The sequence below is a fragment of the Terrapene carolina genome, unplaced genomic scaffold (assembly GCF_002925995.2).
Source record: "Terrapene carolina triunguis isolate 2854851 unplaced genomic scaffold, T_m_triunguis-2.0 Scaffold141, whole genome shotgun sequence".
Taxonomy (NCBI): domain Eukaryota; kingdom Metazoa; phylum Chordata; order Testudines; family Emydidae; genus Terrapene; species Terrapene triunguis.
The window spans coordinates 5,755,848-5,779,155 of record NW_020664492.1 but is presented as its reverse complement, the minus strand read 5'-3'; the positions used below and the strand labels follow the sequence as shown (position 1 = coordinate 5,779,155).

The following is a 23,308-nucleotide window of genomic DNA, read 5'->3' as shown; positions in this document are numbered from 1 at the left end:
CCCCCCCTACTCAGAGCAGGACCAATCCCCAGACAGATTTTTGCCCCAGATCTCTAAATGGCCTCCTGAAGGATTGAACTCACAACCCTGGCTTTAGCAGGCCAATGTTCAAACCACTGGGCTATCCCTCCTCCATAAAGAATGTAGCTGTTCACCCCATATGGGACTTGGGCCCACAATCTCTGGCTTAGGAGGCCAATGCCTTATCCATTAGGCCACTGGGGTCACTTTCCTTGGCTTTGTTATATTTCTCTGGACACAGCAAAAGTTTCCTGTCTATGACTACTTATCTGATTCAAAGATCGATAAATGAAGTATTTTATATATACACTCACACAATGGCCACCCTTATTAATATACCAGTTTTGCCTTTGATCTGGTTACCTTAGTATTTGCAGTATCCCTGTATTTCCCTGTCAGCACTACAAGGAACACCTAGGGGACTGCAAATGCACACATATCCCTCCTTAGGTATAAAGCTTTCTCTGTAAAGCTCCATTAATATTTATGACAATGTATAAATAAATAATAATAATTAGAGCTGGCTGGAAAATCTTTAATGGACCCATTTTCCATCAGAGAATGCAGTTCTGCTGAAATTGAAATGCTTCATGAAATCATATTGATTTTGCTGAAATTTTGGGGGGGGGTAAAAGTTCCAAAACACTTAGATTTTTCTTTTCAAAATGACTCTTTGTTTAGCAAGGTTTTATTTTGTATTATAGTATACATTATGACAGAATGTTCAATTTTTAAAAGTCATAATTGAAATGAAATGGAACTTTTTTTGGAACTTTCTTTTAGTCAATTTCAAAATGTTCATGTTTTGTTCCTAACTGGAATACAAAGAAATGTCCGCTCCTCAGTGAAATGGATGTTCCAATAATAACATCCCTACACTTTATATAAAGAGCAATTTCTTGCAACAATTTTCTTTGAGAAAGGTTGGGAAGCTCTGTACCTACTTACATAAACTCCTCATTTACCCAAAGAATCAGGAGCTTGTTAACAAGGTATCTTCACTGTTTTTCAAACTTACATCTAAGCTGGAACTGGCAGAAGAGGAAGTGATGCCATTATCACAGAGTAGCCCAATGCACTGGAGTGGTGTGGCCATGCTAGTGTTCAGCAGAAAAAGCTATCTATAAATACGATAGAAATATTTAGATATAGTTCGTCTACTCTTTATTTAAATAAGGGATTCTTTCCAAAACATGTCACTTGGGGCTACTCTCCTGTAGATGGCACTATTGCCACTTCTAACAGGCAAACTGCAACACAAGAAAATCCTTTGGCTTTATTTAACACAGGACTTGAAACTGGGCCAGAAATGTCATTGATTATCAGGCTAATCTAGCTGGTGGAGGTCAGTAGTGACCAAAGTCACCGAATGCTGTTTATATTGTATTGTGTGAAATGACTTGATGATCTTAGTTCAATTCCCCGTGGACAGTTTCTTCACTGCACGTAATACACCATCACAGCTGGCATCCTCAGCACATAAGCTGAGGATAGAATTAAGCATTATGAATATGAAACATTAAGCAAGAACTGTCCTGTTTCAGATAAGTTTAAAATTCCCACTGAAGTCAATAGGAGTTATGCATATATATCTGAGGGCAAAATTTGACCATAGCTAATTAATCTGCTAACTAATAATTAATTAAAATACAGCTGTCCACAGGCATAGCAATCATTACCCTTCATAACTGGCTAATGGCCTGTGTAAGAACCACTGCTTTCATTTTCCTTTGCTCTCTGACTGAGACAGCACCGCATTTGATTATCTATCCTTCTAGATAACAAGGTGGCGGTCTGTTTTAGTTGCAATTTGATGGGTATATAGTAAGCATTACTATGTGCTTCAAATTCCTTGGTACTTATTAGTTTTACATCAGTTCTTAATCCTTTTTTTTTTTTTTAAGAATATTTTCAGTGGAGGAGGAGAAAGGAACATTAGTTCTGAGATATTACTGAATGGTCACATTTCTCTCAGAATGGCTGCCGAGGCATATTAGTATAAATTAAATGGAAAAAGCTCATGCAACTTTAAAGTTGCAAGGTTAGTCACTTAAAAGCTAGGACATACCAAAGTTAAGGTTGCACATGTAACCTTAACTCTGTCCCTGTGGGTGTACATACTGCAATACAGCCTTTATCTAAAGGAGAAATAGAATACTGCCATGTAACTAAATTAACTCTATGGTTTTTGTCTGAGGGAGATCTTTACCTTGGTAAGGGCCAGATCTGCACAAATGTTAGTGTGAAAGCAAGCAAGAAACCTTGCCTCTTCCTTTGCATGGCTGCACAAAGGCTTAATCACAATAGCCATCACCATAAGCAGGGACTGCTCATCCCTTCAGTGAGCAAATTACCGAAAGATAGGGAGGAAGTGACCATGGCCCTGTCCTGTCTACTGTCCTGTAGGATAGGACTAGCGCCTTGGGGAACTTGTAGGATGCCTCCTCGCACATGATCTATTCTGGTGCTTCCCACCCGTGAGGTGATGCAGTTCTATACCATCCCCAATGCAGGGCTGTGTGCAAACTGCAGCATCTAGCCTTAACAGCAGCAATTGTGCAGTTAGTACCATTGAAATTAATGGGACTACTCCCAATGGTGACTACTACTCAACTTGAGTAACAGGTGCACAGTCAAGCCCTATAGAAGGTTTGTTCGTGAAAGAGGTGAGACTGGAATTCAGGAACTGGCTCCCAGGCCTTTGTATATTCCTCAACCCAAGGGAGCATTTTGTCTGAGAATAGAGCAACAGTAGGGAGAGGGGAGAGAATCTTTTATAAGATCCTGGATTTTCCCCAAAATCTGGACATTTATCTGAACCAGGTGGGAGCAACTCTGAGGCACAGCAGAAAAGTTAACGTTTTACTTGTATACAGTACATTGTTCCTTACATGCACATTTAGATTCCCAATAATTTCAATGGGTGATGGATCAGGCCCTCTGCGAGCTTAGCAGGACATCACCATGCATGCAGAGCATGAAATTTTCAAGCACTCATCGCTTGTACAAATTAAAACTAAATTCTTCAGGAACAAAGCCATGTCTCTCTCCTTAATGAGGACTATTCCCCTGCCAAATTGAAATTTAACTCAACTCTCAACCATTTTGCCTGTAGCCATCTTTTAAACCAACAAAACCAGTCACAATATACTTTTTTTAACGTGAAAAGGGTTTTGTTTTGTTTTCACACTTCCCTCACTCAAAAGCAGCAGGACTGATTTTGCTCAAACTTTCAACAACAACAAAAAATCACCTTGGAATAGAGACCAAGCACAGAAAAACACCCAAAGGTCACATTTTCAAAAGATTCTAACTGACTTAAAAGTCTAAGTCCCATTGAAATTCAATGAGTCGTAGGTGTCTATGCGCCAAAGTAACTTAGCTGCTTTAAAAATGTTACCCTAAATTATTTTAATGGGAAAACAATTTCAAAACTGTTCCACCTTGCACTGTGGATGGGACCTAAACAAGTTTTAACCAAATCCCGAGCCATGCTACAGCTCCCTTCCAATACCACACTTCCATAATAGAACAAATTAATAGTTGTGTCCAGGTGGCTTTGTAGCTCTGTTACTAATGCTGTTCATGAAGTTGCCATGCACAGAAAATTAGATCTGTTGCCCATCTACCTGATTTCTAACACAACAGCACAAAAGCAACAGCATAAATATATATTCTCTCTCTTTGTCTGCTACTATACATGCACCCATATTTTGTAGAATCCCTGTAGCAAGTTGTGAATGATGCACAAGAAGAGAAATCCCTCTCCAGTAGATAGAACATAGACAAAGCTATGCAGGCACTGCTGCACTCTTTTGTATTTCCCTCTGCTTTTAATCAAGGACACTCCACAGTCAGCTCAGAAAAGAGCTTCAAAAATGCCCTGAAGTCTCAAGACTGGAAAAAAAAGATAAAGGAAAAAGAAACCCTCAGAAAAATATTTTAAATATTTAGTGTTTCATAAAATCCTCCTGTCACACAATTTCTTTTCCCCTCATTCAGACTCCCCAGCCAGCCTGCTAGATCAACTCCTACTTGGGAACAAGGCAGAGCTTCTGGTGCCACCTCAAAGGCAGCTCTCTCCTGCCCCATCAAAACCACAAACCAAACATAAAAAAGCATGTAAAGCGTTTCTGAATTGTTTTAGAAGGTTTAAAGCTGGGCTCTTTTCCCCCCCACTCAGTGCCAAAAGTATAGTATTGGCTGTTCCAAACTTAGAGACAAACTGACACTCAGGGCCGGCTCCAGGTTTTTTGCCGCCCCAAGCAAAAAAAAATAAAAAATAAAATAAATAAAAGCCGGAGTGCTGCCGCCGAAGCAAAAAACAACAACAAACAAACAAAAAAACCCGGAATGCTGCCCTTTGAGAAGTGCCGCCCCAAGCACATGCTTGGAACGCTGGTGTCTAGAGCGGGCCCTGCTGACAGTTCTGGGATGTTACAGAAATCCCAGGCCAGATCCACTGAGATCACTGTCTGTTTTGCACTGCTCCAGCAACACAAAGCAGTCACAAACCCGGCTTCACCTGGAGGGGTACAAAGCAAACAGAACAGACTGGTGAATCTGGCCTCATATCCTAGAGCAAGCGGCTTTTGAGGCAAGTGATAATTAAAATCCTTCAAGAATACCGTGGTTTCTCTTTAAGCCTTCCCAATGTTGTCCTGCATTTGGTAAACAGATATGATTTTATAATTAGTCTGTTCCTGCTATAAGGGATACTGCAAATACTGAGGCATCATTATTTCATGTATCTAAGGGAATTGACAGATTTATAAGAGTGATCACTGTAATTTGGTGACAAGTCAGTATTACCCAGCCTGTGGTAAATGGGGAGTGCACAGGTATAGTAGGAAAGTCTCTTTTCCTCCCTCTGCCACACTTTGAAAGATTAAGTCTATGACCAGTTTGCACCTTTCTTGCAGCTGTCACAATTTTAGTGAAGTTGTCCATTCCAGCGCTAATGTACAGATGGCTGGCACCTTTTATTTCTGCATGTCTTATATCCTTAAATCCATTCTAAATCCCCTCCACCTTCATTACAAAGGCATCAGTTACAGCACTCTCCTCTATCTCAATGCACCGATCTTCGATTCCCAGCTACGTGGTATCTAATTATAATACCCTTCTCATAGCAACCGTTACAATGAAATTATACACTTGGCTCCTAAGAGCAGAGTTAAAATGGGGCTGGAGTAATGAGTAGCTCGTGTAGATGACTAGCATTCAGACACAGCATTAAACACCCTCACAAATGCTTTCTAATGGGGTGCACTTACCTTACAAAAGAAATGCTGTGTTGTTATAGCGAAGACCTCGAAGCCACGACTGGCTCTTTTAAGTTCCTCTTGAATACAGCTGAATTGCCTGGACTGCTTGTCACACTTTTCCTTCAGCTGCTGGATGAACTGCCGTTCAGTCTCTCGAGTCTGCAGATCTGCCTTGGTGGAAAATCCATTCCTTGGAACAGCTGCCCTTTGTTTAGGGTGTCCTACAAGATGAAATAAAAAAACCAAAACCATAATCAGTTACTCTATATGCAGTGACACAACCTCTCATGCTTTGAAGGCTCCTGGAACTCTACTAAAAAAATAGCCTGCTGCATTCACACAAGCTTTCCAGTGATTTTACTTGTAAAAAGTGCAGGCACATCAAAGCACAAGTTACTCCTTTGGGATTGATCCTTCAAGAAGTTAAGGGTGCATCTATACTGCAATTAGACACCCACAGCTGGTCCATGCCAGCTGACATGGGCTTGTGGGGCTTGGGCTAAGGGGCCCTTTAACAGCGGTGTAGATGCTCAGGCTGGAGTCCAAGTACTGGACCCTCCCCCCTTGCAGGATCCTAGAGCCCAGCTTCCAGCCCAAGCCTGAACATCTACACCACAGTTAAACAGCCCCTTAGTCCAAGCCCCGCAAGCCCGAGTCAGCTGGCAGTGCAGACATACCCTAAGTGTGTCCTGTGTGGTGGTGAGCACCTTGAGCTCCCACTGATGCAATGATAGTTGAGGGCATTCAGCACCTCGCAGGAGGTGTCACTGCAGGACTGGGCCCAATGGTCCTCCTCTCATTAACAAACCTGTGCCCCTTCTTAGTATTCTGTACCTTCTCCAGTTACATACAAGCTAAGACGGGCACAGAATCAACAGGAAAGGCATGGTCTGTCAGAAAAATGTCATATCCTTCTAGGAAAGCTAAACAAGAATTAGGGTGATTGTCATGTATGTTTGCTCACTTGTTGTGAAACTGTTTTGTGAGTATGGATTTAAGGTAGTCTTCTTCTCTGAATACTGTACTTTCTATGCTATCTGGCACACAGGTAATCAAACTCACAGGTCAGTGGCTTTCTGAATTCTGATTCAGGGTGCATGTAGCTAGAGATTGGAAAAGGAGGAGGAGGAACAGGAAGAGATTCTGCCTTTAAAAGAATGAATTCATGGAAACAGGGATCCAGTGGACTAAGCACAGGAATGGAGACAGAGGACCCAAACCTCAGGTGTGCTAGAGAATTGATTGGTGTACCTAAAGGTAGCTTTACTTCACCTTTCTGCTCCTCCTCTGAACAGGGTGATGGCCAATTCAGCCTTTGGTGCAATTTAGAGCAGCTTTGGGGCTGCTCTAAATTGCACGAGCATTTAGTGACACTCACAACCCCCAAGGGCTGCAACACTGACTGTATTTTGCCAGAGAGTTGTGCTCCTGTTAACCCTGCTATGCCAGTGCAGCCAATCGACAGCAAGCTGGATTCTATTCATTTTTGTGCCTCATCAACAGATATGTGAACAAATTCCAATTACAGGACCAATCACTTACAGTTGTGCAACCCAACTGAGGACAACGGAGTTGCACGTGTGACACTGAGGAAGCAGTATAAAGAAAATAAGATTGCATAGCCATCACTGATAGCCTGTTCAGCTGTAGAACTTTTACACCTGGTGATGATGTGTGAGGAAGACATAAACTAGTCTGACTAGCAGTGCTGAGGATGAGTTTGCAGGATTGGCAGTTTGAAAAGCTGCTCTGGAGTCACTGAGACACAAGCCATACAGAACCCCCAATATGCTATTTTTACAGTTACTTTTTAGAGCAGAACTTAAAACTTCCACCTCCTGAAGTTATAATTAACTCTCCATTGATTGACTGACTCACCAGAACCCACAGGAATTACTTTTCAGGTCTATATAAAAAACATCAACTTGGAAATATAGTGCTTATGGAAGTTTCTATTATCCCTGTGCAACATTAGCAGCTTCCTGATGCTGTCGCTATGGGAAGGGCTAAGGGAGTCAGCCACAGTGACAACAGCCCTGGCAAAACTCATAACCAGCAAGCTGCAGGTGGGGGTTAGAGCACCACTGGCTTGTCATGGGTTCAGGTCTGCTTTGAGCCTTTTGAAAACATTGATGCATTTTTCTGAGCTACGGCTAGTCTGCCCTCCGGAGACTTTACACTGGAGAAAGTTTCTACCACCATTCCACAAATCGGACTGCTGTGGGTTTGAGTTGTCTCTCCCTGAAAACAAAACCCTGCTGGGGTTCACTGGTTTTGAATATACATAAACCATTTTTTAGATCCCATCTACAGCTATAACAGAGTCCAGGCAGGAACCCAGTTGCAAAACAGTTACAATTTACAATGTACAATGGCTGGGACTTCTGTGTCCCAATAAACATGTTAAAACCCTAGACAGTCCATGGCTTTAATGAAATTCCACGGACAAAAGTAAGTCCTGTCTACACTACATCTTTTTATTGGGTTGTAAGACTTGTTAATAGTTATAGAGCAGATAGGGCCTTATTGTGTGTATGTTGACCTGATAGTCCCTAGCCTCCGCCTCTGTCTAAACTGTCAGTCATACTGGAGCCACTTTATATGCTCCGTAAGATATGGTCATATTCCAAATCCTGCTCTGATACTTGACTAGCATATATCATTTCCCTAGGTGTTATTACTCAGTCACACTGAAGAAACGAGGAAAGGTGATGTTCCTGAGGTGTTGGCTTCATCACTTTGGAAATTTGCACTGGCTTCATATTTTTATTAAGAAGCTTCCTCACCAAACACTTTGTGTTCTACTGGGCAACACCTTGCATGGATTTTAACACTGTCTTCCATCTTCATCTCTGATCTCTTTATATTTTTTAGCTCCCTCCTGCGCACTGTGCTGGAACATTTTAGCTCCTACAGGCTTATTTAGTTTAAATCTCTCCTTGGGTCTCATTGGTTGAACTTTCCTCACTGGTCCCAGAACCTTAGTCCCAGGGGCTATATTCAGCAACAGGGAGAGAAGAAAAGTGTCAGATGCCTTGTTAATAGGTGCTCCAGTAGAGGATAGACTTGGCCTATGTACCATACCCAAAATGAGAGTGTGTGTGTGTGTGTGTGTGTGTGTGTGTGTGTGTGTGTGTGTTAGAGGAAGGCAGAGGTGAAGAGAGAGACTTCTGTGTGTGCGCGCATGTGCATGCCGTGAGTGTGGATGGAAGGGAAAGGTGAAGAAGGGTGTGTGTATTCGTGAAAGGGAAAACTAAAAAGGGAATAAGCGTTTGTGAGGGAAGGCTGAAAAGGGAAGGAGATTACATGGCCCTGCCAAATGTAAAAATAAAAATGGGACATTCATCTCCAACTATCCTTCACCACTAAGTGTGACAGAAAAGAATCCTTATTTCTGTAGCTATTACATTGAAAAGACAAATCTAACTCAATCACAAAGGAATAAATAGCTCTCTCATACAGCGATGCAGAACTCTGAACTGATGTTACAAATGAGTGAGCTTACATTTCACACAACTGCCAAGAAGAACAAACAGAATTTTAACACAAATGCTGCATGAACTTCAATTCTCAGGGAATTCACTGACCTCATTTCTGGCAATATGGCAACAGAAAATACCTGTAATTTTTGTAGGACAACCAGTCTACACACCAGTGACATTACACAGTTTAATGGGCCAGCATTGACCTTTTGGGACCCACAAGTATTTGCAGGTACGATTCAGATATTGTAAATGCTTAAGTACCCTATTTGAGTGTGCAGTCAGGTTCTTAGAATTGCAAATGACTTAAATGACAGCTACAAAAACAAAAAAACAAAAACCAGCATTCATGATTAATTGTGTCCACAACATGTGGCTGCAAAGGAGGCCAGATTTTGCAACATTTCATAATTGAGTACATTATGATTAGGGCCCTATGAAATTCACAGTCTATTTTGGTCAATTTCATGGTCATAGGATTTTTAAAATAGTCAATTTCACAGTTTCAGATGTTTACATCTGAAATTTCATGGTATTGTAACTGTGGGGGGGTCCGAACCCAAAATGGAGTTGTAGGGGGGGGATCGCAGGATTGCCACCCTTACTTCTGCACTGTTGCTGGCAGGGGTGCTGCCTTCAGAGCTGGGCAGCTGAACCGCAGCAGCTACTGGCCGGGCACCCAGCTCTAAAGCCAGTTCCACTGCCAGCAGCAGCACAGAAGTGAGGGTCTCAGGGTATGGGGAGGTCATCACTTTGGGGGGGGGCAGGGTTGGCCTTACAGGTGGGCAATGCCCAGGGGCTCCATGGTCCGGAGGGCACCATGGTCCTGCCCACAGCCAGCCCAAGGTTCCTTTAACTCCCAAGCACTGGGCCCGGAGCCGGGACAGTGCTGGGGGCACCCCAGTAGGGCCTTCTACTGTGCACTAGTGCACCAGCTGCTAGTCCGGTGGGGCTGGGGAGTGATGTGATTGGAATAACAGAGACTTGGTGGGATAATTCACATGACTGGAGTACTGTCATGGATGGATATAAACTGTTCAGGAAGGACAGGCAGGGCAGAAAAGGTGGGGGAGTTGCACTGTATGTAAGAGAGCAGCATGACTGCTCAGAGCTCTGGTATGAAACTGAAGAAAAACCTGAGAGTCTCTGGATTAAGTTTAGAAGTGTGAGCAACAAGGGTGATGTCGTGGTGGGAGTCTGCTATAGATCACCAGACCAGGGGGATGAGGTGGACGAGGCTTTCTTCCGGCAACTAACAGAAGTTAATAGATCGCAGGGCCTGGTTCTCATGGGAGACCTCAATCACCCTGATATCTGCTGGGAGAGCAATATAGCAGTGCACAGACAATCCAGGAAGTTTTTGGAAAGTCTAGGAGACAATTTCCTGGTGCAAGTGCTGGAGGAACCAACTAGAGACAGAGCTCTTCTTGACCTGCTGCTCACAAACCGGGAAGAATTAGTAGGGGAAGCAAAAGTGGATGGGAACCTGGGAGGCAGTGACCATGAGATGGTCGAGTTCAGGATCCTGACACAAGGAAGAAAGGAGAGCAGCAGAATACGGACCCTGGACTTCAGAAAAGCAGACTTTGACTCCCTCAGGGAACTGATGGGCAGGATCCCCTGGGAGAATAACATGAGGGGCAAAGGAGTCCAGGAGAGCTGGCTGTATTTTAAAGAATCCTTATTGAGGTTGCAGGAACAAACCATCCTGATGTGTAGAAAGAATAGTAAATATGGCAGGCGACCAGCTTGGCTTAACAGTGAAATCCTTGCTGATCTTAAACACAAAAAAGAAGCTTACAAGAGGTGGAAAATTGGACAAATGACCAGGGAGGAGTATAAAAATATTGCTCAGGCATGCAGGAGTGAAATCAGGAAGGCCAAATCACACTTGGAGTTGCAGCTAGCAAGAGATGTTAAGAGTAACAAGAAGGGTTTTTTCAGGTACATTATCAACAAGAAGAAAGTCAAGGAAAGTGTGGGCCCCTTACTGAATGAGGGAGGTAACCTAGTGACAGAGGATGTAGAAAAAGCTAATGCACTCAATGCTTTTTTTGCCTCTGTCTTCACAAACAAGGTCAGCTCCCAGACTGCTGCACTGGGCAGCACAGCATGGGGAGGAGGTGACCAGCCCTCTGTGGAGAAAGAAGTGGTTCGGGACTATTTAGAAAAGCTGGATGAGCACAAGTCCCATGGGGCCGGATGTGCTGCATCCGAGGGTGCTAAAAGAGTTGGCAGGTGAGATTGCAGAGCCATTGGCCATTATCTTTGAAAACTCATGGTGATCGGGGGAGGTCCTGGAAGACTGAAAAAAGGCTAATGCAGTGCCCATCTTTAAAAAAGGGAAGGAGAAGGATCTGGGGAACTACAGGCCAGTCAGCCTCACCTCAGTCCCTGGAAAAATCATGGAGCAGGTCCTCAAGGAATCAATTCTGAAGCACTTAGACGAGAGGAAAGTGATGAGGAACAGTCAACATGGATTCACCAAGAGCAAGTCATGCCTGACTAACCTAATTGCCTTCTATGAGGAGATAACTGGCCCTGTGGATGAGGGGAAAGCAGTGGATGTGTTATTCCTTGACTTTAGCAAAGCTTTTGATATGGTCTCCCACAGTATTCTTGCCGGCAAGTTAAAGAAGTATGGGCTGGATGAATGGACTATAAGGTGGATAGAAAGCTGGCTAGATCGTCAGCCTCAACGGGTAGTGATTAACGCTCCATGTCTAGTTGGCAGCCGGTATCATGCAGAGTGCCCCAAGAGTCGGTCCTGCGGCCGGTTTTGTTGGCGTGAACTGCACCCTCAGCAAGTTTGCAGATGACACTAAACTGGGAAGAGTGGTAGATACGCTGGAGGGTAGGGATAGGATACAGAGGGACCTAGACAAATTAGAGGATTGGGCCAAAAGAAATCTGATGAGGTTCAACAAGGATAAGTGCAGAGTCCTACACTTAGGACGGAAGAATCCCATGCATTGCTACAGACTAGGGACCGAATGGCTAGGCAGCAGTTCTGCAGAAAAGGACCTAGGGGTTACAGTGGACGAGAAGTTGGATATGAGTCAACAGTGTGCCCTTGTTGCCAAGAAGGCTAACCGCATTTTGGGCTGCATAAGTAGGGGCATTGCCAGCAGATAGAGGGACGTGATCATTTCCGTCTATTCAACATTGGTGAGGCCTCATCTGGAGTACTGTGCCCAGTTTTGGGCCCCACACTACAAGAAGGATGTGGAAAAATTGGAAAGAGTCCAGCAGAGGGCAACAAAAATGATTAGGGGGCTGGAACACATGACTTATGAGGAGAGGCTGAGGGAACTGGGATTGTTTCGTCTGCAGAAGAGAAGAATGAGGGGGGATTTGATAACTGCTTTCAACTACTTGAAAGGGGGTTCCAAAGAGGATGGATCTAGACTGTTCTCAGTGGTACCAGATGACAGAACAAGGAGTAATGGTCTCAAGTTGCAGTGGGGGAGGTTTAGGTTGGATATTAGGAAAAACTTTTTCACTAGGAGGGTGGTGAAGCACTGGAATGGGTTATCTAGGGAGGTGGTGGAATCTCCTTCCTTAGAGGTTTTTAAGGTCAGGCTTGACAAAGCCCTGGCTGGGATGATTTAGTTGGGGATTGGTCCTGCTTTGAGCAGGGGGTTGGACTGGATGACCTCCTGAGATCCCTTCCAACCGTGATAGCATAGGCGTGCGCACGGGGTGTGCCCTGTGTGCCCAGGCACACCCTATTGCAGGGGTGGGCAAATGGCTCCACTCTCCCGGTGCGGCAAGCTGGGGGGTCCGCGCTCCCGGGCTGGAATGCTCGGCTGAGCGCAGCAAGCCGCCGGCCCCTCCCCCACCTTTCCCCCTCCCCTGGAGCCATGCCGCCGCGCACGCAGCGCTCTAGGGGCTGGGCTGCGCACTCCTGCGGGGCAGTGTTTGGCTCTGCGAGGAGGCTAGGAGCCTCATCTCATGGTAAGGGGTACAGGGCCGGGGGGTTGGATAAGGGGTGGGGGCAGTCAGGGGACAGGGTGGGTTGGATGGGGGTGGGATCCCAGGGGGTGGTGGTTAGGGGCGGGGGGTCTCTGGAGGGGGCAGTCAGGGAGCAGGGGGGATTGGATGGGGCATGGGAGTCCTGGGGTCTCTCAGGGGGCAGGGGGTGGATAGGGGTCAGGGGACAGGGAGCAAGGAGGGTCCTGGGGGGGCAGTTAGTGGGGGGGGTCTCTGGAGGGAGTGGTCAGGGGACAAGGAGCTGGGGGGGGTGGGATGAGTCAGGAATTCTGGGAGGGGCTGTCAGGAGGCAGGAGTGTGGAGAGGGGTTGGGGAGGCAGGGAGCAGAGGGGTTGTATGGGTTGGGAGTTCTGGGGGTCCTGTCAGGGGGTGGGGAGTGTTTGGATAGGCGTGGAAGTCCTGGGGGTATGTCTGGGGGCGGGGGTGTGGATAATTGTCGGGGCAGTCAGGGGACAGGTAGGGGGTAGGGTCCTGGGGGGCAGTCAGGGGACAAGGAACAGGGAGGCTTAGGTAGGGGGTGGGATCCTGGGGGGCAGTTAGGGGCAGGGGTCCCAGGAGGGGGTAGTCAGGGGACAAGGAGCAGGGGGGTTGGGGGTTCTGAGGGGGGAAGTCGGGGGCGGGAAGTAGGAGGGAGTGGATGGGGGCGGGTGAGGGCGGAACTAGGGCAGGGTGGGGCTCCCTGGGTGCACACCCTAATGAAATGGGCTGCGCACGCCTATGCCTGATAGTCTATGATTCTATGGGGAGGGCCGGAACTTCCTCTTCCCCTGCAGGGGCCGCTCCCGGGGCCAGTCAGACCCACCTCTGGGAACCTCCTCCTGGCTACAGGAAGCTCTGTGGCTGCACTGCCTTCAAAGCTGGGCTCCCAGCCAGCAGCCGTGGAGCTTCCTGCAGCCAGGAAAGTTCCTGGAGGTGATCTGACCCCCCGGGAGCAACCCTGGCAGGGGAAGAGGAAGTCCCATCCCTCCCCAGCCTGTCTGGAACTAGCAGCTGGAGCTCGGTGCATGGTAGAATCCCCCCTCCCCTACAATAGCCAGATTTCGTGGGGGAGATCAGATTTCATGGTCCATGAGGCATTTTTCATGACATGAATTTGGTAGGGCCCTAATTATGATGCAGCACTTAAATACTATAGTGCTACAGAAAACTCTCTAACAGTAAAATAGATGATCACTTCTCAGTCAGGCTCAACTATGACACTCATCATTTGGTCCCATTTCCCTCACTACTATTTGTCTTCTCTATTTAGACTGACTTCAGTAAAGGGAAGTGTCTTCCTGTACGACTGTACGGCACCTAACATAATGTAGCTCCTTCCTGACTGGGCCTGTAGATGCTACCACAATACAAAATATTTAATAACCACCGTAAGTGTTTGTCTGTCTTTTTGATACAAAAGTCTTTCACTGCTTAGACACCATGGTGATGGTGATGCAACAAAAGTCATAAACGCAAAGAGAAAAAAAATCACCTTGAAATCAGTCAAGATTAAATTAACACAAACTATCAAATTGTTTAATTCCATTCTAGATTTCCCCTGCCTTCTAACATTTGAAGTGTGTCCATCTCTAAGTTGTCCTTGTCAATGGCAGAAGTTGTCCTTGTAAATTAAACTGATATTTTCCTCAGGGATAAATCTGAACTTCTCAGTTCCTCTGGGTTTGAAAAGCAGCTCACTAAACTTTTGCTGCCCACTGGTGTTTCTGTTCTGTTGCTCTGCACAGGATGGGAAATACACCGACGATGCTGGCCCTGATCCTGCTTCCACTTGTCAATTAGAATATGGGGTGCTGTGGAAAAGCAGGACCACACCCACTGTACTCGGAAATCATTTGGAATCATTGATAGCTTCAAAATTTTTAGCATTTTTTTTTCTAATTAACTGTTTGAAATAAAATATTGTAACAAATACCTAGTGATATTTAATACAATCCATGAAGATTTAGATATGGTACATGAGCTAATACATTTTTGTCTCTAGTTTCCAGGATTTAGATAAAGAAAGTGAAGAAGTAATTTTGAGGAGGCTGATAATAAGCAAATTGGACAATGTTAGCTACCACAGTGATAGGCACATTAGAAATGACTAAAATAGAGACAAGGGCTCTAATCCTTCAGTCACATTCATGTGGGTGGACCCCTGTGTCTGTGCAAAGTCCTCCACAGATCAAATTGCAGGATCAGGTTTATAGTGATAGATCAGATAGGTCCAGAAATGTTGAACTCTTAAAAAACACTCTCACAAGAGCTTTGGGGAAATCCAGATCCAGATATTGATCCAAACTCTGAAGGTCAGATCCATTGCTAAAACAAACCAGATAATCCCTCCTTCTGTGGCAGCAATAGGGGTTTATGTGACAGCCAAAAAACAACAGTCGGGGGTGGGGTGTGGGGTGGTGTATTTGAATAGTACAATAATAGAAGGAAAATAAACGTATTATACTATGAATAGCAATTTTCCACAGCACATTACCTAGCTAATTTGAATAGTTTGGCAAGTTTTCAGAATGCTGTCATAGAAAACTACTTTATTTGCAGTACAATTTTCCTTTGTCATTATTTATTTTATTTTATTTTATGATTTTTGTTTAAAGAAAGCAAAGGGCCACTGAAGAAACTTAGACTTCATTTAGATTTTGATTTAGGCCCAAATTTTCAAAAGTGACTGATGATTTTAGGGTACATTCATTTTGGAGGCCCCCAACCTGAGACACTCTAAAAGGACCAGATCATCAGAGGGCAAATGCTCAGCCCTTTATGCAAATCAAGGCCCTTTAAGCTGTTTCAAGCTGGGCACCCAAAAATTAAGGCATTGAAAATGATTAGTCATTTTTGGAAATGTAGGCCTTTGTAAAACCCGGCAGCTGTACAAAGCCAACAGAAATGTTCCTGTGATTTCTTTTACAATTCTAACGGAAACAATTGTTTTTAACCAGCTCTCCCTCTGCCATGGTGCCACAGCTGCAACCAGCAAGGTGCTTAAACTGGAGCCCCCTTGGTATAAATAAGAGGGGGCTGCTGGCCTGGCTTTCTTCATGAAGATGCCCTTCCCTCTAGAACTCACTCCCTGACTCCACATGATCCAAAACAGCTTGAATGCTCATCTTTTAACCCAGGCATCTGAAGAAGGGATACATGCTCTTTTGTTTATTAATTTAGAGTTATAAAACATAATGTTCTCCTTGAACTCTTCTTAACCCAAATACGGTAACACTGAGAAGCTGAAAGTGAAACTAACTTCAGTGATTTTAAAGGTCTGACCTGAAAAGTCAAAGGGCCTGATCCAAAGCCCACTGAAGTCAATGGGCTCATGATTTCAGTGGTGTTTGTCTCAGGCCCAAAGGGATAGATTTACGGCACCTATCTGCCTCTTTAGGTGCCTAAATACATGTGTAAATCTGGCCCAAAGAGCATAATTAGTAAGAAGTACTCTGGATTTTTTAAAAATATTTTAGCTATAAAGAATCTAAGGTTTTATTGGTAACACTAGTAAAGAAATGTGTTTGTTTACAACATTAATTTTTAAGTTGACAGTGTTGCTATAGCTGTCTGAAGGTTATTTCTAAAGATCATCTCTTTCCCAGTTATCTACAGAAATAACCTAGGAAATGTAACACTTCTGCACATCAGTGACCTTAGATATCAAGTGGTGTACTGTTACTGTTGGTGATTGTATTACATGAGGTTTTCGGTCACTATATTTGTTTTCTTTTTTTTTAAATGTAAAAATAATAAAGATTTTTTAAAATGATCCTTGTACCCTTAAACATTGAACAGCAATGACTCTGTTTTGGAAGACAGATGGTTTTACTTTACTACCAGGGAGAACATAAGACTGTTCACTTCATGCTTTGCTATGATGAAACCTCCTGCACTCATTGCCTGATTAATGAGACTTGGACACAACCGATCTTCTTTTAACAACAGTGGGTCTCAGATGTTTGTCTATTAACAAGAGCTGCAAATTCGACAAGTTTAAATCTTCCCTCAAAAGAGTGCTCCGGCGGTTTATAAATACCTGGTGAATGGAGCTTGGTGGCTGATACTGCTAATCTCTTAGGGGATGACACTGTGGGTTTATTTGCATCTTGATCTTTTTGTACTTCTTTCTTCAAACCTGCTTTAAAAAAGAAACCCAATCTTTACTTGATTTGCCATCACACAGAAGCATGCCTCTAAAAAGTGTAACAGCATGGCAAAACACAAATATTTTTTCAATATTACTTTGGGGCCAGATATTGAAAGCTTTGCATATGCCTTTGCATGTGGACAATCACATATGCCTATTGCATGCATGAAGATATCAGGATGCTGTGTGCCAACTGGGTATTTCAGTGAGCACATGGCCAGTTAGACACTTAACTGACCGTGCGCCTCTGCAAATATGGAACTCTGCACATGCAAATAGGGGTGAAATTCACCACACTAATGAGGGCCAGCACAAGGTCATGCACACTATGCAGATCCTCTGGCCTTCTGCACGCGGTGTACATCACTCATGCACACATACATCCTTAAAAAATCTGGCACCTGATGTCTATTCTGGTTTACAGCACCATGTTATTTGTGAGATGCTTTTACCTATTCTTACCAACAGGCATTTACTTTCTGAGTCCTGACAGGGTGAGCACACGGTTGTCTCACTCATCTAGCTGGGCACCTTGGTGCACAGTGGCGCTCTCTCCTGAAAGCTCAAGGCCATCTCTAAACTAAAGTTTCCCTTGTTATTGATCAGACTACTGGGAAAAAATTTCAAATACAAACACAGGTTTGAAATAAAGAGCCTCCGATCAGAGTATGAATTGGGCCCTGCTATGGAATGCACTGTTATGCCATGTGAACTGCACAAAATGAGCTCCAAAGCGGAGCTAAGAGCAAAGCCAGTATCATGATCAGTGGAACTGGAATCAGAGAGCTCATGTTCCCTGGAGGGACTGTTATTGAGGGGAACCAGTGGAACTGGGAACACGGGGCAGTTAGGATGGAAGCAACTCAGCCATAGGTACACAGAGTCCCCAGGGTTTAATAAAGTTTCACGTGTTCAATTTAAACTGCATTCAGCGTCACGCTTTGTGAGTGAAACATGGCGGCAGCATCTGAGCTGTGAGTTCTCTGCAGTGCAGCAGCTGGCAGCGTGAGCCATGGAACTGTGTCTGAAGGCGCCCGGAGCCCTGGATTTGGAAGACACAAACCTAGCCCAGGGATGGACCCAGTAGATGGAGGAGTTTGAGCGGTACATGGATCTGGCCATGCAGGAGGACACCAGCACAGAAGTAAAACTGTTACCTTACCTTACTGGGTACCAAGGCAGAAAAATCTGCAGCTCGCCACTGCCTCAAGCATCACAGAACTCCTTGGAGCCCTGGGGAATGAGTACTCCCCAAAGTAGAACAAAACCGTGGAGCGGCACAGGTTTTTCACTGGCGACCAATATAAAGTGGAGGGGATAGACCCCTATGCTGCAGCCTTACACACACTAGCTGCTACATGCAATTTTGGGGACTTGACAGACTCCTTGATTTGGGACAGGACAGTCTGTGGCGCTTGGGATCACCATGTGCAGTAGCAGCTGCTCCAGGAAGACAATCTCACATTAGGTGCTAAGCCATGGGGCGTGCAGTGGATGCCTTGAGAGAAAGGATGAAAGCATGAGGAGGCACAACACCCCCAGAAGTACAGGCAGTGAGATCTGCATGTACTATGGGAGACAACATGAGCAGGTAAAGGAGAAGTGCCCCGCACTAGGACAGCATTGCAAGGAATGTGGCAATTTGAACCACTTTAGTAGTTTGTGCATGAGCAGAGGAAAGTCCCAGAAAGATTCAGTCAGATCTGTACCAGAGGGGGATGGCATGTCAGATGTCAGCTTTATTCTCCTTGAATCCAAGAGCATATCAGATTCAGGCTGTCATGACAGGAAAGCAACAAGAGACAATACCAACCTCCATGCATGCAACAATGTTAACAGGAAAACGCCCTATGCGATTTCAGCTGGATAGTAGGGCCTCCTGCAATGTGATTCCTCAGGGTGAATTGGCTCAAACACTCCTATTACATGAGCTGGTGCACTCAAATAACGTACAATGAGAGCATAATGCAGCCCACAGGAAATTATGATCTCCTAGTAACTAACCCCAAAAAACACAGACCACACCAACTGCAATTTGTGGTGGTGGATGGTAAGCACTACAGACTCCTCTTACAGCCATACAAGACATGGATCTGATATGGGTGCAGCATCAGAATTGTATAGCTGCAGTGCAAGAAGCAAAAGGGGGAGTCCACTATCCACAGCCCACAATTGACGACATCTTACCAGAACTTTCCAAAGCCAGAATTTTTATGGTCTGTGATGTGAGGGAATGGGTTTTGGTACATAAGCCTGGATTAAGAGTCCACCATGCTTATAACCTTTGCAACACCATTTGGTCGCTACAGATGGCTGCAAATGCTGCTGGGCATATGCCCAATACCAGAGGTGTACCAGAGAAGACTCGCCCAAAGATTGGCTGGGGTGAAAGTAATTACAAATGATATCCTCATTACAGGTGAAGGGAGCAATGATACAGAAGCTGAACGAGACCATGACAGAAAACTACAAGGTTTTCTACAGCGATGTAGGGACAAGAACATAAAACTCAACCTAGAAAAAAAAAACGCAACTGAAACAGTATCCAGTGACACACACTGGACATCTGCTCACAGCAGAGGGACTGAAAGCAGATCCCAATAAGATCAAGGCAGTCAGAGACATGCCAACTCCAGCAGACGTGAAAGGGATACAGTGCTTCATAGGAACGATAAATGTTATGTCCAAGTTCTGTCCACAATTGGCTGCAGCAACAGAACCCATATGTCAGCTCACAAGGCAGGATGTTGAGTAGGACTGGACAGGTCCCCAACAGCAAGCATTTGACACGTTGAAATAAATGAATACAGATGCCCCTGTCTTGTAATACTACCAGTCAGGAGAGCCACGGACACTCCTGTGTGGTACATCAGAGAAAAGGCTGGATGTAGTGCTTTTTCCGCAAACAGCCATGTCATAAATCTATCCATGGCAAAGCACCCCCTTCATGAGATACGGGGGAGCACACGTGTGCAGGTCCAGTTGCCCCCATCCCGGTGGACACTGCAGGGTGTATGAGTCTAGTGAGGTCACTGCTCAACCCTCTGGCTGAGACCTTCTCAGTGTTTTTTCCCCTCTCAGTTTCCCCCAGTCAGCAAACGAGGTTAAATAAAAGCATAAAGGAAAAGAAAGAAAACCTGTAGGCAGCTTCATCTTGAGGTTTGGTGGCCTGCAATGTGCAGGAGGTCAGACTAGATGATCATGATGGTCCCTTCTGAGCTTAAAGTCTATGAGGATATTGGCCTCTCTTACTTCAGACAGTGCTGGCGGTATCCCAGTCCATCCCAGAGTCCTCTGGGTCTCTAGTACACAGGGCCGGCTCCAGGCACCAGCCCACCAAGCTTGTGCTTGGGGCGGCACCTGGAGGGGAGCGGCACGGCGCTCCAGCCGCCGGGGAGAGTGGGGCCACGGCTGGGCTCGCCGCCCTCCCCCCAGCACTGTGGCTGCCCTCCCCCCCCCGCCCCCCCCCCCCCGGGCGCCGGGGGGTGTTTTGCCTGGGGCGGCAAAAAAGCCAGAGCCGGCCCTGCTAGTACAAATCTCAGTCTCTTTCCCCTTCTTAGCCCAGGGGATCTGTGTTCTCCTTTTGGCTGTCAGCCCTCTCCTTGGGAGCTGGGGAGCTCAACTGCCTGTTCCCTTCCCAGGCTGGTGCAGGGTTTGTTCCCTTCCCAGGCTGGTGCAGGGTTTGTTTAATTCATCACAAGCCGGTCGCATATGCCAATAGAGCCTTGTCAGAAACTGAACAGGGGTACACTTAAATGGAAAAAGAGCTTCTGGGTTTTTGGAGTGGAGTGATTCTATCAGTACACCTGTGGTCACTCAATAACAGTGCTGCAATAAGACCACAACCCCCTAGAGACAGTCATGGCAAAGCCTCTTCTTACGACTCCAAAGAGATTGCAGCACGTGTTGATGCATCTCCAGCACTACCAGTTAGAGAATAGATATTATCCAGGATGATTACTGGTGTTAGCTGACACCCTTAGCAGGACATATATACCCAGCATCAGCCAGTTGCGGGAAAGGGATAAGGATACAGTCCAGCATATTAATAGATTCAATCTCCCAGTTTCAACAGCAAAGCTGATGGAAATCAAAGAGGCTACGGCCATCCAACTAAGTCAGTCAAGCCAGTGATACCAGCAGAGAGGCCAGAAGGCAAAAGCCACTACAAGAAGGAGCTGAGTGTGCAGGATGGAATTATATTTAGAGGACAGAGAGCTGTTGTTCCTGACTCATTACATAAGGATGTCATGCAAAAAATACCTGCCTCACAGCTGGGCATTGGCAGGTTCTTAGATGGGCTCAAGTTAGTGTTTACTGGCCTGGAATGAATACACAATTCCACTCCTTGATAGAAGAGTATGACATCTGCCAGCCGTGTCATAGGCACCAGCAGAAAGAGACTCTTACCACATGAGCTGCCCACCCAACCATGGCAAAAGATGGGAACAGACTTATTTACCTAACATGAAAAAGCAGTACTTAATTATAGTGGGCTATTATTCAAAGGTTTTGGAGGTCCATGTTCTGCCTGATACAAGAAGCAAGTCAGTGACTGGCAAACTGAAGGCCCACTTTGTGAGTTACGGCATTCCAGACACTGTACTCACTGAAAACGGACCCCAGTTTGCCTCAGAAGAATTCATGGATTTTGCATGCAAATGGGAGTTTGACTACCACGCCTCCTCCACAGCATACTGCAAAGTATTGGTAAAGTGGAATCAGCTGTGAAAACAGCTAAGAGACGGTTAATCAAAGCTGTTTCTTCTGGTTCTGACCCCTTGTTAGCATTCTTGGACCACAGGAATATCCCATTCCAGGGGTGCCAAACCAGTCCAGCACAGGCACAGATGGGACAAAGGGACAGAGGATCAAAGCCCTGCTAACCAATGAAGGGACACCTGTTGCAGCCAGAAGGATGGTGATACCGCTAAGAGGAGATGGCCAACAATCAGAGAAAGCAGGCACTAGAGTATGACGGGTCAGCCAAGGACCTACTGGCCCTTGAGCCAGGCACTCCTGTGAGGATCCAGCCATTAGAGAGACACCAGAAGGAGTGAACTAAAGGAGTTGTGAGGGGCACAGTGACACCCAGATCATACAAAAGGGGGACAAGTGATCCAAAGGAACAAGAGGCACTTGTGAGTCAAGCAGACAACACCCAGAGAGAGCCTGTGGAGATACTGAGGCCTGGTCTACACTACGAGTTTAGGTCGACTTTAGCAGCGTTAAATCGACTTAAGCCTGGACACGTTTACACTACGAAGCCCTTTCTGTCGACTTAAAGGGCCCTTTAAACCGGTTTCCTAACACCACCTCGACAAGGGGATTAGCGATAAAATCGACCTTAGGGGGTCGGAATTGGGCTAGTGTGGACGGAATTCGACATTACTGGCCTCCGGGAGCTATCCCACAGTGCTTCATTGTGACCGCTCTGGACAGCACTCTCATCTCAGATGCACTGGCCAGGTAGACAGGAAAAGCCCCGCGAACGTTTGAATTTCATTTCCTGTTTGCTCAGCGTGGAGAGCACAGGTGACCATGCAGAGCCCATCAGCACAGGTAACCATGATGGAGTCCCAGTCCCAGTCCCAGGATCGCAGAAGAGCTCCAGCCTGGACCGAGCGGGAGGTACGGGATCTGATCGCCATCTGGGGAGATGAAGCAGTGCTCGCCGAACTCCGAAACAGTAAAAGAAACGGCAAAACATTAGAAAAGATCTCCAAGGCCATGAAGGACAGAGGCCATAACAGGGACGCGCGGCAGTGCCGCGTGAAAATTAAGGAGCTAAGGCAAGCCTACCACAAAGTCAGAGACGCAAACGGAAGGTCCGGGGCAGAGCCGCAAACATGCCGCTACTACGCGGAGCTGCATGCCATTCTAGGGGGTGCAGCCACCACTAGCCCAAGCGTGTTCTATGAGTCCCTCTCTGCAAACGGGGAAGCGGGTTCGGCGGACGAGGAAGATGAGGATGGAGAGAACATAGATAGCTCACAGCAGCAAGGAAGCGGAGAAACCAGTTACCCCAACAGCCAGGATATGTTTGTCACCCTGGACCTGGAAACAGTAACCCCCGAACTGACCCAAGACCCTGAGGGCACACAGGGGACCTCTGGTGAGTGTACCTTTGCAAAAATTACACATGGTTTAAAAACAAGCGTGTTTAATGATTAATGATTAATTTGCCCTGGCAATCGCGGCCAGTACAGCTACTGGAAAAGTCTGTTAACGTGTATGGGGATGGAGCGGAAATCCTCCAGGGACATCTCTAGAAAGCTCTCCTTCATGTAATCCCAAAGCCTTTGCAAAAGGTTTCTGGGGAGGGCTGCCTTATCCCGTCCGCCATGGTAGGACACTTTACCACGCCAGGCCAGTAGCACGTAGTCTGGAATCATTGCATAACAAAGCATGGCAGC

At 45.8% G+C, this 23,308-nt stretch overlaps 1 protein-coding gene across 1 annotated transcript in view; it reads right to left on the bottom strand.

Annotated features, from left to right (window-relative positions):
• LOC113406841 (microtubule-associated tumor suppressor candidate 2-like) overlaps positions 1-23,308 on the bottom strand; it is a 296,281-nt gene that overhangs the window by 90,918 nt on the left and 182,055 nt on the right. The window contains exons 5-6 of the mRNA XM_026653622.1: positions 16,782-16,880; positions 5,298-5,509 (exon numbers count right to left, since the gene is read on the bottom strand). Coding sequence (XP_026509407.1) covers positions 5,298-5,509; positions 16,782-16,880 — 311 coding nt within the window. The remainder of the gene's footprint in view (positions 1-5,297; positions 5,510-16,781; positions 16,881-23,308) is intronic.